The following is a 14824-nucleotide window of genomic DNA, read 5'->3' on the forward strand; positions in this document are numbered from 1 at the left end:
GAGAAGACGCTGAGTTCAGTTTGGAATGTGTTCAGTTGGAGAAACACCCAATCCAGCTGAGATGGCACCAAAGAGGACTTTGAACACAGAGGCATCTAAGTTGGGTCTTAAAGGAAGAGTAGGAGTTGGGAAGGTGTGTGTGGCAGAGGCATTCCAGGTAGAGGGCGCAGGAAGTCATAGGCAGCCTGGATGTTGGACTTCCAGGTACCACTACCCAGAAGATAAGAGATCTGGCCGGGTGCAGTGGCTCACGCCTGTAATCCCAGCACTTTGGGAGGCCGAGGCGGGTGGATCACGACGTCAGGAGATTGAGACCATCCTGGTTAAAACGGTGAAACCCCATCTCTACTAAAAATACAGAAAAAGTTGCCGGGCCTGGTGGCGGGCGCCTGTAGTCCCAGCTGCTCGGGAGTCTGAGGCAGGAGAATGGCGTTAGCCCGGGAGGCGGAGCTTGCAGTGAACTGAGATTGCGCCACTGCACTCCAGCCTGGGCGACAGAGCCAGACTCCGTCTCAAAAAAAAAAAAAAGAGATCTGAGGCTGAAATACTGGGTAGGGGGGTGGGCCTGGCAGGAAGAAGAGAGGTGAGTCATTAACATGACTCATGTTATCATGAAATGCAAGAGCTCATCTAGGGAGCTGGTAGTGAAGAGAGCAGGAGCACTGTCCCTTAAATGGAAGCTTGGGAATGTTGGTCTTGAGACCTGGGCAGAGTGAGAAGAGCCCCTAACAGAGAAATCTGCTTCTTGTTTTGTTCCTCAACCATGCACGGAGGCATCTCCATGACAATACATAGAGATTCAATAGCTGCATTGTATTCCATGCTATGGATATAGTATAATTTAATTAATTAAGTTAATCCTTTAGTGGTAGACATTAAGGTTTCTTCTAGTTTTTCACTTACTCTTAAAAATAATACATCCTCGGGAGGCTGAGGCAGGAGAATGGTGTGAACCCGGGAGGCGGAGCTTGCAGTGAACCAAGATGGCGCCACTGCACTCCAGCCTGGGTGACAGAGCGAGACTCCGTCTCAAAAAAAAAAAAAAAAAAAAAAATCCTAGCTGGGCGTGGTGGCTCATGCCTGTAATCCCAGCACTTTCAGAGGCTGAGGCGGGCAGATCGCCTGAGTCCAGGTGTTCAAGACCAGCCTGGACAACATGGTGAAACCCTGTCTCTACAAAAAATTAGCTGGGTATGGTGGCACATGCCTGTAGTCCTAGCTTTTCGGGAGGCTGAGGCTGCAATGAGTTGAGATTGTGCCACTGCACTACAGCCTGGGCAACGGAGTGAGACTCTCTTAAAGTAGTAATAATAATAATAATAATAATACGTCCTACACCTGTAGTCCCAGCTACTTGGGGAAGCTGAGGTGGGAGGATTACTTTAGCCGAGGAGGTCAAGGCTGAAGTGAGCCATGATGGAGCCACTGCACTCCAGCTTGGGTGATACAGTGAGACCCTGCCTCTAAAATAATGATAATAAATAATAATAATACATCCCTGGCTGGTCATGGTGGCTCACGCCTGTAATCCCAGCACTCTGGGAGGCTGAGGTGGGTAGATTCCTTGAGGCCAGGAGTTCAAGACCAGCCTGAGCAATGTAGTGAAACACTGTCTCTACAAAAAATACGAAAAAAAATTAGCCAGGGGTGGTGGTGCGTGCCTGTGGTCCCAGCTACTTGTGGGGCTGAGGTGGGAGGATCGCTTAAGCCTGGGAGGTCAAGGTTGAAGTGACCTCCAGCTTGGGCGACAGAGACCCTGTCTCAAAAACAAAACAATTATAATCATACTACATCCCTATGCAAATATAATTGAGTACATACTACATCTCTATGCAAATATAATTGAGTACATGTGCAGGGATTTTCGTACATTAAATTCTTGGAAGTGAAATTTCTGGGTCAAAGTGAAAGGACATTTTAGCATTTGGAAGATTTTTGGCTGCAAGCAACAGAATTCCTAGCTCAACATGGGAGTTTGTTTTCTCACATAAAAAACCAGGTGGGGCAGTTCCGGAAGCAGGTAATGTTTTGAGTCAGACTTCTTTTTTTTTCTTTTTTTGAGACGGAGTCTTGCTCTGTCGCCCAGGCTGGAGTGCAGTGGTGCCATCTCGGCTCACTGCAAGCTCCGCCTCCTGGGCTCACGCCATTCTCCTGCCTCAGCTTCCCGAGTACCTGGGACTACAGGCGCCCGCCACCATGCCCTGCTAATTTTTTTGTATTTTTAGAAGAAACTGGGTTTCACCGTGTTAGCCAGGATGGTCTTGATCTCCTGACCTTGTGATCCGCCCGCCTCGGCCTCCCAAAGTGCTGGGATTATAGGCGTGAGCCATTGAGCCTGGCCTTTTTTTTTTTTTTTTTTTTTTTTGAGACAGGGTCTCACTCTCTTGCCCAGGCAGGCTGGGATGCAGTGTCCATGATCTCAGCTCATTGCAACCTCGACCTCATGGGCAAGGTGGTCCTTCAATCTCAGCCTTCCAAGTAGCTGGGTCTACAGGCATGCACCACCATGCCCGGCTCATTTTTTGTATTTTTTTGTAGAGACGGGGTTTCGCCACATTGCCCAGGCTGGTCTTGAACTCCCGGGCTCCAGCAATCCCCCGCCTCGGCCTCCCAAAGTGCGGGATTACAGGCGTGAGCCACTGTGCCTGGACTGGGTCAGGTGTCATTAAATACCTTTAGTCTGTCTTTCTGCTCTGTTATCCCATGTGTTCATCTTGTTACACCTGGGCATAGAGCGGCAGGAAAAGAAGGAATTCTTCCTTGTGTTCCAGTTTCAGCGTGAATAAATCCTGTACCAGAAGCCCCTGGGCTGACTTTCCCTCCTTTCTCATTGGCCAGGATGATGTCACATGCCCTTACTGAAGCCAATCACTGGCAAGGGAAAAAGACCATTCTGATTGGCTTAGCCCGGTGAAGGTTCACCTGAGTGCTTGGGAAAGGGACAACCTTGAAGGAGGAGGGGGAAACTGGCGGCTGGGTGCAGCCAGCAGGGCCTGCGTTGCTCTTTTTGGTACATGTTGCTATATTGCTTCTCAAAGATGATTCCAGTTTACACTGTCAGTGTATGCACAGGGTTTGGGAGTGTCAGTTTCTCTACCCTCGTCAGCCAGGCTTGCTTTTCACCTTAGTCTCATGGGTGAAAATGGGCATCTTGTGGTTTTTTTGTGTTTTTGATTTTGTTTTTGAGACAGTTTCTCTCTGTCGCTCAGGCTAGAGTGCAGGGGTGCCATTTCGGCTCACAGCAACTTCCTTCTGTCTTTCGGGTTCCAGCGATTCTCCTGCCTCAGCCTCCCAAGTAGCTGGGACTATAGGCACCCGCCATCATGCCCGGCTAATTTTTTTTTTTTTTTTTTTTTTGTATTTTTGTAGAGACGGGGTTTTTACCGTGTTGGCCAGGCTGGTGTTGAACTCCTGACCTCAGGAGATCTGCCCGCCTCCGCCTCCCAAAGTGCTAGGATTACAGGCGTCAGCTACCGCGCCCGACTGGCATCTTTTTTTAATCAATGAGTTTGAGTATCTTAATGATTGATTTTCCTGTGAATTTCCTTTTTATGTTCTTTCCCCTTTTGTATTTTGTATTTTGTATTTTTATTTTATTTTATTTATTGATTTTTTGAGACAGAGTCTTGCTCTGTCGCCCAGGCTGGAGTGCAGTGGCCCGATCTCGGCTCACAGCAACCTCCGCCTCCCGGGTTCAAGTGATTCTCCTGCCTCAGCCTCCCCAGTAGCTGGGATTACAGGCGTGTGCCACCATGCCCAGCTAATTTTTTTTTTTTCTTTTTCCAAAAGAGTCTTGCTGTGTCGCCCAGGCTGGGGTACAGTGGCACAGTCTTGGCTCCCTACAACCTCTGCCTCCCGGATTCAAGAGATTTTCCTGTCTCAGCCTCCTGAGTAGCTGGGATTATAGGCATGTGCCACCACGCCCAGCTAACTTAATTGTTGTATTCTTAGTAGAGACAGGGTTTCACCATGTTGGCCAGGCTGGTCTTGAACTCGTGACCTCGTGATCTGCCTGCCTCAGCCTCCCAAAGTGCTGAGATTACAGGCGTGAGCCACTGCGCCTGGCCCCCAGCTAATTTTTATATTTTTGGTAGAGATGGGGTTTCACCATGTTGGCCAGGCTGGTCTTGAACTCCTGACCTCAGGTGATCCACCCACTTCGGCCTCCCAAAGTGCTGAGATTACAGGCATGAGCCACCGTGCCTGGCCAGAAAGCCAGTCTTGAATTGCCAATACCATCCCTCCCCCATCCCTGGGCAGCGGCCACGTGGTGCAGAGAGAGAATTCATCCAACAAAATACTGAATCATAACTTGATTTAATCTTAATTAGCTCCGTATGGGCCCTGTCTCCAAATATAGGGTTTAGGGCTTCAACATATGAATGGGAGAGGGGGCACAAACATCCAGGCCATAACACCCTCCCTGTAAGAATTTTCTGGCTGGGCGCAGTGGCTCAGGCCTATATTCCCAGTACTTTGGGAGACTCAGGTGGGACGATTTCTTGAGCCCAGGAGTTCGAGACCAGCCTGGGCAACATGGCAAAACCCCATCTCTAAAAAAATAAAAATACAAAAATTAGCCATGTGTGGTGGTCCCAGCTACTCAGGAGGCTGAGGGGGGAAGATCAGTTGAGCCCGGGAGATGGAGGCTGCAGTGGGCCAAGATCACTGCACTCCATCCTGGGCAACAGAGCGAGACCCTATCTCGAAACAAAGAAATTTTGTTCCCAGAGGAGGGAAGGGTGTGGGGTGTTAGGTGCCTGGAGGGATGGGGCCTTTGGTCTCCTGATGCATTGTTAATGAGGCTGCCTGATGCCTATCTCCACAGTGTCATTGAACCCAGGATCCAGGCTGACTGCATGGCTTTGAATAACTTTCCTAGCCTCTTAGAGTACTATTTTTCTACCTGATGGGGATGTTGTGAGATTTAAATAAATCTCAGTTATTTAGTGACAACTCATTTTCTTGTAGAGCAAAGCTAGAGATAGAATGGCCCTTTTGTTCAAAAGCTCCTGTGACTCCTCTGCCTTGGAGTGGAATCCACAGTCTGCCCCCTCTACAAAACCTCTATGGGCTGGGTGCTGTGTGTGGCTCATGCCTATCATCCCATCACTTTAGGAGGCTGAGGTGGGAGGATCACTTGAGACCAGGAGTTTAAGACCAGCCTGGGAGGCCGGGTGCGATGGCTCACACCTGTAATCCCAGCACTTTGGGAAGCCGAGGTGGGCAGATCACAAGGTCAGGAGATTGAGACCATCCTGGCTAACATGATGAAACCCCATCTCTACTAAAAGTACAAAAACTTAGCCGGGCATGGTGGCGGGTGCCTGTAGTCCCAGCTACTCGGGAGGTTGAGGCAGGAGAATGGAGTGAACCCAGGAGGCGGAGCGTGCAGTGAGCCAAGATCGCGCCACTGCACTCCAACCTGGGTGACAGAGCAAGACTCCGTCTCAAAAAAAAAAAAAAAAAGACCAGCCTGGGCAACATAGCAAGACCTTGTCTCTACAAAAAATTTTAAAGGTTAGCGAGGCATGGTAGCGCACACCTGTAATCTCAGCTACTTGGGAGGCTGAAGTGGGAGGATCCCTTGAGCCCAGGAATTTGAGGTTGCAGCGATCATGCCATTCTGGGCAACAGAGTGAAACTGTCTCAAAAAAGAAAATGAAAATACCTCTACATGTGGTCTTCCCTGCTAATCTCTCTGACCTTCTTATTCACCACCCTCCGCACTGCCCACTCTGCTCCATCCTTACCAGCCTCCTTGCACGTTCTCAGATACACCAACAAGGTGCCTCCCTCAGGACCTTTGCACTCACTGTTCCCTCTGCCTGGAGCCCTTTCCCACCAGGTATCCACAGGGCTGGCTCCCTCACATCATACACGTAGATCTCCATTCAAATGTCAAAGTGAGCTAGGCGCAGTGGCTGATGCCTGTAGTTCCAGCACTTTGGGAGGCTGAGATGGGTGGATCACTTGAGGTCAGGCGTTTGAGACTAGCCTGGCCAACGTGGTGAAACCCTGTCTCTGCTAAAAATACAAAAAAATAGGCCGGGCATGGTGACTCACGCCTGTAATCCCAGCACTTTGGGAGGCCGAGGCGGGCAGATAACAAGGTCAGGAAATCGAGACCATCCTGGTTAACATGGTGAAACCCCGTCTCTACTAAAAATACAAAAAATTAGCAGGGCATGGTGGCACGTGCCTGTATTCCCAGCTACCCGGGAGGCTGAGGCAGGAGAATTGCTTGAACCCGGGAGGTGGAGGTTGCAGTGAGCCAAGATTGCGCCACTGCTCTCCAGCCTGGGCAACATAGCGGAACTCCCTCTCAGAAAAAAAAAAAACAAGATGTAGCCGGGCATGGTGGCAAGTGCTTGTAGTCCCAGCTACTTGGGAGACTGAAGTACAAGAATCGCTTGAACTCGGGAGGTGGAAGTTGGAGTGGGCTGAGATCATGCCACTGCACTCCAGCCTGGGCAGCAGAGTGAGTCTCTGGCTAAAAAAAAAATCAAAGTGGCCTCTCAGACTACTCAGAATTATAGCACCCTGTCACTCTATCTTATTATTTTTTCTTAATTGCGTGTATCCTTCCTGTACTATGTGATATATTTATTGTCATGTGCCTCTCCACTAGAACATACGTTCTAAAAGAAAGCCTTTGTCAGCTGGGCACAGTGGCTCACACCTGTAATCCTAGCACTCTGGGAGGCCAAAGCAGGCGGATCATGTGAGGTCACGAGTTTGAAACCAGCTTGGGCAACATAGTGAAACCCTGTCTCTACTGAAAATACAAAAATTAGCCCGGTGCGTGGTAGTGCACACCTGTATTCCCAGCTACTCCAGAGGCTGAGGCAGGAGAATCGCTTAAACCCAGGAGATGAAGGTTGCAGTGAGCTGAGACTGTGCCACTGCACTCCAGTCAGGGCGATAGAGTGAGACTCCATCTCAAAAAAAAAGAAAAAAGAAAAAAAAGGGGGCCGGGCGCGGTTTCTCATGCCTGTCATCCCTGCACTTTGAGAAGCCGAGGCAGATGAATGACCTGAGGTCAGGAGTTCGAGACCAGCCTGGCCAACATGGCGAAACCTTGTCTCTACTAAAAATACAAAAATTAGCTGGGCATGGTGGTGGGCTCCTGTAATCCCAGCTACTCGGGAGGCTGAGGCAAGAGGATCACTTGAACCCAGGAAACGGAGGTTGCAGTGAGCCAAGATGGTGCCATTGTACTCCAGCCTGGGTAACAGAGGGAGACTCTGTCTCAAAAAAAAAAAAAAAAAAAAGTTTTCCCTTGAACTTGAGGGTGTCCGTAAGGTATTGTAGCTCAAGCCTAAGGGCAGGTGGCCTCTATGCCCCTTGTCCCTTGAGGGCACCACAGTCTAGGAGTCCAGGGGGCCGTGGGTGGGGAAGACACCGCCCTGAGGGCGACGTGGGGAAGGGAATGAGAGTGGGAGTGAGAGCACCCAATCACAGGGCCCACAAAGTGGGGGTGGCCGACGGCAACCCGGCTTTGCTGACTGATGGACTGTGCTCTCTCCCCCAGAGACTGATGGAGAGGCAGAAACGGAAGGCGGACATCGAGAAGGGGCTGCAGTTCATTCAGTAAGCCTGCATGTGGCCAGGGCTGGACGGCTGGGTGGGCAGGGGTGGGTTCTCTGAGAGCCACACTCTCCCAGCGCTCCCTTTTCTCGCTGCTGAGCCTTTACTGCCAAGGCTCCTGTGTGTGCTGGGGTGTGGGCAGGTGGGAGGAGCCAGGAAGAGGCTGGTGTGGCTGGGCGTGAACTCCACATGCACATATGCTCCCTGGCCCAGGTCACCCTTCGATCTTGTCCAGTAGATAATTCTACCCTCACCCTTCACATTTGCACTCCCTGTTAATTCTCTTGCATGACCGTACGAGTTTTCTGATCAATCAATAGTCCCTGTTTATGGAGCACTTACAATCTCAGTCTCTACACTGGGACCTTCACATCTGTGTCTTCTTTGAGACAGAGTCTCTCCTTGTTGCCCCAGCTGGAGTGAGTGGTGCTCCTGACCTCCTGGGCTCAAGTAATCCTCCTGCCTCCGCCTCCCATGTAGCTGGGACCGTAGGTGCACACCACCATACCCAGCTAATTTTGTTTGTTTGTTTGTTTGTTTGAGACAGAGCCTTGCCCTGTTTCCCAGGCTGGAGTGCAGTGACATGATCTCAGCTTACTGCAACCTCCCGGGTTCAAGCGATTCTCCTGCCTCAGCCTCTTGAGTAGGTGGGATTACAGGTGTGTGCCACCATGCCCAGCTAATTTTTGTATTTTTAGTAGAGATGGGGTTTCGCCATATTCGTCAGGCTGCCTTGAACTCCTGGCCTCAGGTAACCCGCCCACCTCAGCCTCCCAAAGTGCTGGGATTACAGGCATGAGCCACTGCACGAGGCCAATCTTTTTAGTTTTTTGTAGAGATGGGGCCTTGGTATGTTGCCCAGGCTGGTCTCAAACTCCTGGGCTCAAGTGATCCTCCTACCTCAGCCTCCCAAGGTGCTGGGATTACAGACGTGAGCCACCGTGCCTGGCCAATCCATCATCTTCTTAGTCTTCACAACAACCCGTGAAGTAGGTAGCCTTATTTCCATTTTGCAGATGAGAAAGTTGAGGCTCACAGAGGTTAAGCAACCTGCCTCAGCCTCCCGAGTAGCTGGGATAACAGACGCACGCCACTGCACCCAGCTAATTTTTGTATTTTTAGTAGAGACGGGGTTTCACTATGTTGGCCAGGATGGTCTCGAACTCCTGACCTCGTGATCTGCCCTCCTCAGCCTCCCAAAGTGCTGTGATTATAGGTGTGAGCCATCACACCTGGCCCGACATTTGTTTTTGTTTTGTTTCTCTTTTTTTTACACACAAAATATTTTGAGTAACCTTTTTCTCTTATTGCTCTCAAGTAGATCCCCAGAGGCATAATTATCACAATGCTAATGAAGCGTAGGCATCGTGGCCTCTCACTTGCACGAGCCCCTTCTAAGGCCCTGGAAGGCATGCACCCTTGCAATCCTGTGTTCATCATTTTGTGTTCTTTTTCTTAAATAGAGCTCCCCATAAAACTGGAGTTTGGCCGGGCGCGGTGGCTCACGCCTGTAATCCCAGCACTTTGGGAGGCCGAGGCGGGCGGATCACAAGGTCAGGAGATCGAGACCACGGTGAAACCCCGTCTCTACTAAAAATACAAAAAATGAGCCGGGCGCAGTGGCGGGCGCCTGTAGTTCCAGCTACTCGGGAGGCTGGGGCAGGAGAATGGCGTGAACCCAGGAGGCGGAGCTTGCAGTGAGCCAGGATCGCGCCACTGCACTCCAGCTTGGGCGACAGAGCAAGACTCCGTCTCAAAAAAAAAAAAAACAAAACAAAACTGGAGTTTGCCTCCATGTTCCCTTATATACTCCCCACTTTTGTTCTCTCACACAGACCAATGAAACACTCCTTGCCTTTTCTTTTCTTTGTGATGGGGTCTCCCTGTGTGGCCCAGGTGGGTCTCAATCTCCTGGGCTCAAGCAGTTTTCCTACCCCAGCCTCCCATGTAGCTGGGATTGCAGGCGTGTCCCGCTGTGCCCAGCGTACTCCCTTGCCTTTTCTCACCCATGTCACCGCAAACTGGGCCCCTTTTCACACAACCTCAGTGTCCATGCTGCTCTCCCAGAGTGAGTGTTCATATTGACACAACACATCCTCCTTCCTCAGTGCACAACACAGTCACTTTTCCTGGCTGCTTCTGGAGGGTGTGCTGCGCTGGGCTGATTTGATTAGGAGTTTTGGGAGCACCTAGAGCATGGCCCCAAGTTCAGCAGCCACTCCCTGGGCCGTTGGCCAACCCCACCTTGCTGCCATGCCTGGGAGTTTGCAAACCCTCCTCAGACTTGGTCATCAGAGGGGCTGCTAGCTCATCTCTCTTCATGGGTGGCAGGTCCTCTCCCGTTTTTGGGAGTGAGGGTTTGATTTTGGGGAAGTGCTCCAATTTATTCAGAGGCCAGTCTGGTGAACAAGGTGACTCCGGCCACTGCTGTCTTCCATCAGAAGAGTTCTGTGTCCCCAGCCTCAGTCACTGATACCTGTGAAGCTGGATCCCCAGCCCGGTTCTCCCATTTCACCTACAGGGTCATTGTGCGGGTTAAGGGGCCAGGTGGTGCTTGGGGTAAATGTTCACTCTTGTCCCCTCCTTCTCCTTTCCAAAGGGGAGTTCTAGGAAGGCCCAGTTACAAGGCAGCCTCCCTGAAGCCGTCTGTTGGCCTCCTAAGGCTTTGCAGGAAGCACAGTGGGACTCACCGCTTTTCATATCAGTCCTGCTATTTTTGCCCCACTCCTCCTACGCTGTGTTGCTGCATGTGTGCCTCATGTGCTTAGCACACCCTGAGAGCCCTAAGTGAATGGAGACAGGTGGGTTGGCCCCAGCTTGCGGAGGACCTTAAGATGTCTACGGCCGGGTACGGTGGCCCATGCCTGTAATCCCAGCACTTTGGGAGGCCGAGACGGGCGGATCATGAGGTCAGGAGATTGAAACTATCCTGGCTAACACAGTGAAACCCCGTCTCTACTAAAAATACAAAGAATTACCCGGGCGTGGTGGCGGGTGCCTGTAGTCCCAGCTACTCAGGAGGCTGAGGCAGGAGAATGGCGTGAACCCGGGAGGCAGAGGTTGCAGTGAGCCGAGATCGCGCCACTGCACTCCAGCCTGGGCGACAGAGCGAGACTCTGTCTCAAAAAAAAAAAAAAAGAAAGATGTCTTAGGACACTGGTAGAGGGGAGGCTGGAGGCAGGAGGCCAAGAGGGTAGTGATGGGGTCCTTGGTGGGGCAGCAGAGGGGACAGACACTGCAGCAGTATGGGAAGGGATGGCAGGGCTGCGGCCCAGACAGTGGGGAGGCAAGTGAGAGGCGGGCTGGTGAGCCCCGATGTCACAACTGGGAACACTCCACACATACGTGCACACACAGCCTTCCCAGTGTTGTGCCTCTGCCCACCTTTCACACACTGGCCTAGGCCGCTCTTTCCTGCCCAGGTGCTGGCGGCATTTCCAGGCAACGGAAAGATCCCCCCAGCCCTGCCTCCAATGCCTTCCTGCCGAGCAGCCTTGGGCAAGTCCCTGCACCACTCTAAGTGTCTGTTTTTCCCTCTGTGGAATGAGGGGCTGGGAGACAAAGCCCAGCTTCCCTTCCAGCCTGGCCATCAAGCCCATCGGAGAGATGAACCTCAGTTCTCCTCGGCTGATGCCCTCTTTCATACTGAGGGCGTATTAGCCATAGGAGGGAGCAGGTGCCCAGACCCCACCTAGAATGATTTGTTGAGTCCAGCATGAGGGGCTCACAGGCTCAGTGAAGACCTGGCATTGGCGGGGGCGTGTGTTACGTGGGAGTGGACAGGGTAGGGGACTGAGTGTCTGTGGGCCTATGCTCTTGGGTTTGATGGGGTGTGGTCCTTCCCAAGGCCTATGCTAGGTGTTAATTCCCTGACGACGCTCATGCTTCCTGCCTTTTCCTGCCCGCTTCTGTCCCTGCCACTCCTGCTACAGCAGCCCCTGCACCATCCTCTCCTCCTGCCCTTGAGCTGCAGCTGGAGCCTTCCCCTGCTCTGCCTTGGCCCGAGTCTGATTTTCCTCTTCTTGTCCTTTTCCAGTCCTGGGGGCCTCCTAGGCCCAGTGTGGCTCCTCCCTCCTTCCCCTCATGTAACTGAGAAAGGGCTTGGAATGCCTGCTTGCCTTTAGGAGAGGGCTTGTTTTTTCAGCAGCAGGGGCTAGGGCTGGGTCGAGGGCCAGAGGTAGAGCTGGAACTGGGCTGAGCTAGGACTGGCTTGGGGCTGGGGCTGGCTGGGTTGGGGCTGGAGCTGGGGCTGTGGCTGGAAGTGGGGCTGGAGCTCGGGCCAGGCTGGAGGTGGGGCTGGGGTCAGTCTGCTCTTTCTCAGCACCTGTACCTTGGAAAACCTGGCTGTCTGGCCCCAAGAAACATGCAGGTCCTTTCATCAGAACTGGAAGTCCTGCATGGTAATGATTTAGGGGAAGAAAACCGCTGTCTGTTCACCCTAGTCCACAAGGTGATGGCTGAGGTCTGAGTTAGAGGAGTAACCTCCGTGAAGCTGGGACCGCTGGGCTCACTGAGACCTCATGTTCTCTTTTCCTACTAGGTCGACACTACCCCTAAAGCAAGAAGAGTATGAGGTGAGTGTCAGCTGTCAGGCTGAGCAAAGGGGAAGGGTGGAGATGTGCAGGGGAGAGGCTTGGGCCGGGTGCCCGAGCTGGGGCCAGAGGTCATGAGCCCCCTACACACTTTGCCCCCAACAGGCCTTTCTGCTCAAGCTGGTGCAGAATCTGTTTGCTGAGGGCAATGATCTGTTCCGGGAGAAGGACTATAAGCAAGCTCTGGTGCAGTACATGGAAGGGCTGAACGTGGCGGACTACGCTGCCTCTGACCAGGTGGCCCTGCCCCGGGAGCTGCTGTGCAAGCTGCATGTCAATAGGGCCGCCTGCTACTTCACCATGGTGAGCCTGGCACCCTCCTTTCTTTCCTCCTCCGCTGTCCTGATCACCACGTCCCTCTGGATGCCCAGTGGAGCCAGGCCCATACCCCAGTGAGCCTGTAGACCAGGGCCAGCCTCCTCCCAGCCTACGTTCAGAATCTCATTGTCCTGGTGGCTCTCAATCTCAACTGTACAACATGCTCAGCTGGAGAGCTTTTAAAAGTACGATGCATAATAAAAAGTTTTTTTTTTTAAATGATACTGATGCCCTAGCCCTACCCCAGATGAAGTAAGTTAGAATCTTGGGGTGACCCTGGGCCTTGGTGGGAGTCTGACTCCTCCTGCTCCTCCTTCCCGGCCCCACTGTTCTTTCCATAGCCTCAGCCTCATCACTGTTTCTTTACAGACTTCAGTGCCTTCCTCCTCCCCCTCCTCTCCTCCTTAGAGCTGCAGCCTCCTCCTCTTCCTTGTCCTGTGCACCCACTGACTCAGGTTCATGAGATCCTGTGGGAGGCTCTGCTGCAGGCTCTCTAGAGGACCCCGTGACACCTCTGCCATCCAGCAGACTCTTCTGGATAAATGGCTCCTGGATGCCTCAGGGTTAACCCCTTGTACACACTCTGCGCACAGAGCTGCCTTCATGGTCTCACCGCCTCTTAGAGATGCCATTGTTACTCTCAGCCCATCATGTTCTGAACCAAAGGCAGAGATGGATATAGACTTGTTTGAATGACCAGGCTGGTGGTTGTAGATCTTCAGGCCCTTCCCTGCAGTGTCCCGCCCAAGCCCACTGCAGCCCCATCAGCTAGACACACAGACACCCTTGATCAGAGGCTGGACACCAGAGTGCTTCCTTCTCTCCTGGAGCCTCGAGCCCTGTCCCTGACCCAAGACTTCAGCTCCTCTATCTCTGCCAAGAAGAGAAGCTGGTGTTCATTCCTAGGCAGGGGCAGGAGGCCTGGGGGAGGGAGAGTAATAGGTGTTGACCAGTGACCACCTGCTCCTCTCCGGCAGGGCCTGTATGAGAAAGCGCTAGAGGACAGCGAGAAGGCACTAGGCCTGGACAGCGAGAGTATCCGGGCATTGTTCCGCAAGGCACGCGCTCTCAATGAACTGGGACGTCACAAGGAGGCCTACGAGTGCAGCAGCCGGTGTTCCCTCGCCCTGCCCCACGTGAGTGTGGCTCTGCAGCCACGCCGGTGCCTGCTCAGAGGCCAGGCTTCTAACCTTCTGGCCCTCACTCGGGCCCAGCCACCACATCCTTCTGTGTCTCAGCTTCCTCCCCTGTGATACAGACTTGCAGATCCTGACGTTAACACTAGCTCCCATTCTCTGAGCGCTGAGTGGGTGCCAGGCACTGTTAGGATACGTTGTGTGTATTAACTCACCTAATCCTGGCAATAACCCTAAGAGGCAGATACTGTGATTATCCTCATTTTAAAGATGGGGCCAGACACAGTGGCTCACGCCTGTAGTCTCAGCACTTTGGAAGGCTGAGGCAGGTGAATCACCTGAGGTCAGGAGTTCGAGACCAGCCTAGCCAACATGGCAAAACCCCATCTCTACTAAAAATACAAAATTTAGCCGGGCATGGTGGCATGCGCCTGTAATCCCAGCTACTCGGGAGGCTGAGGCAGGAGAATTGCTTGAACCTAGGAGGCGGATATTGCAGTGAGCTGAGATTGTGCCACTGCACTTCAGCTCGGGTGACAGAGTGAGACTCCATCTCAAAAAAAAAAAAAAAAAAAAGGCCAGGCACGGTGGCTCATGCCTGTAATCCCAGCACTTTGAGGGGCTGAGGTGCATGGATCACCCGAGGTCAGGAGTTTGAGACCAGCCTCACCAACATGGCGAAACCCCATCTCTACTAAAAATACAAAAATTAGCCGGGTGTGGTGATGCACACCTGTAATCCCAGCTACTTGGGAGGCTGAGGCAGGAGAATCGCTTGAACCCGGGAGGCAGAAGTTGCAGTGAGCCGAGATCGCACCACTGCACTCCAGCCTGAGCAACAGAGTGAGACTCCATCTCAAGGAAACAAACAAAAAAAAAAAAAAAAAAAAAAGCCCTGTAATCTCAGCACTTTGGAAGGCTGAAGCGGGTGGATCATGAGGTCAGGAGTTTGAGATCAGCCTGGGTAACATGGTGAAACCCCGTCTCTACTAAAAATACAAAAGTAGCCAGATGTGATGGCGGGCACCTGTAATCCCAGCTACTCGGGAGGCTGAAGCAGGAGAATGGTGTGAACCCAGGAGGCAGAGGTTGTAGTGAGCTGAGATTGCGCCACTGCACTCCAGCCTGGACAACAGAACAAGACTCTATCTCAAACAAAACAAAAGAAAAGACAAAACTGACTTACCC

At 52.3% G+C, this 14824-nt stretch overlaps 1 protein-coding gene across 2 annotated transcripts in view; it reads left to right on the plus strand.

Annotated features, from left to right (window-relative positions):
- The window catches only part of LOC105464547 (zinc finger CCCH-type containing 7B), a 60749-nt gene that overhangs the window by 11498 nt on the left and 34427 nt on the right, over positions 1-14824 (plus strand). For both annotated transcript variants that reach the window (XM_071080646.1, XM_071080647.1), the window contains exons 2-5: positions 7535-7593; positions 12131-12164; positions 12288-12485; positions 13478-13636. In XM_071080646.1, coding sequence (XP_070936747.1) covers positions 7541-7593; positions 12131-12164; positions 12288-12485; positions 13478-13636 — 444 coding nt within the window. In that variant the 5' untranslated portion in view covers positions 7535-7540. The remainder of the gene's footprint in view (positions 1-7534; positions 7594-12130; positions 12165-12287; positions 12486-13477; positions 13637-14824) is intronic.

The sequence above is a fragment of the Macaca nemestrina genome, chromosome 15 (assembly GCF_043159975.1).
Source record: "Macaca nemestrina isolate mMacNem1 chromosome 15, mMacNem.hap1, whole genome shotgun sequence".
Lineage (NCBI taxonomy): Eukaryota > Metazoa > Chordata > Mammalia > Primates > Cercopithecidae > Macaca > Macaca nemestrina.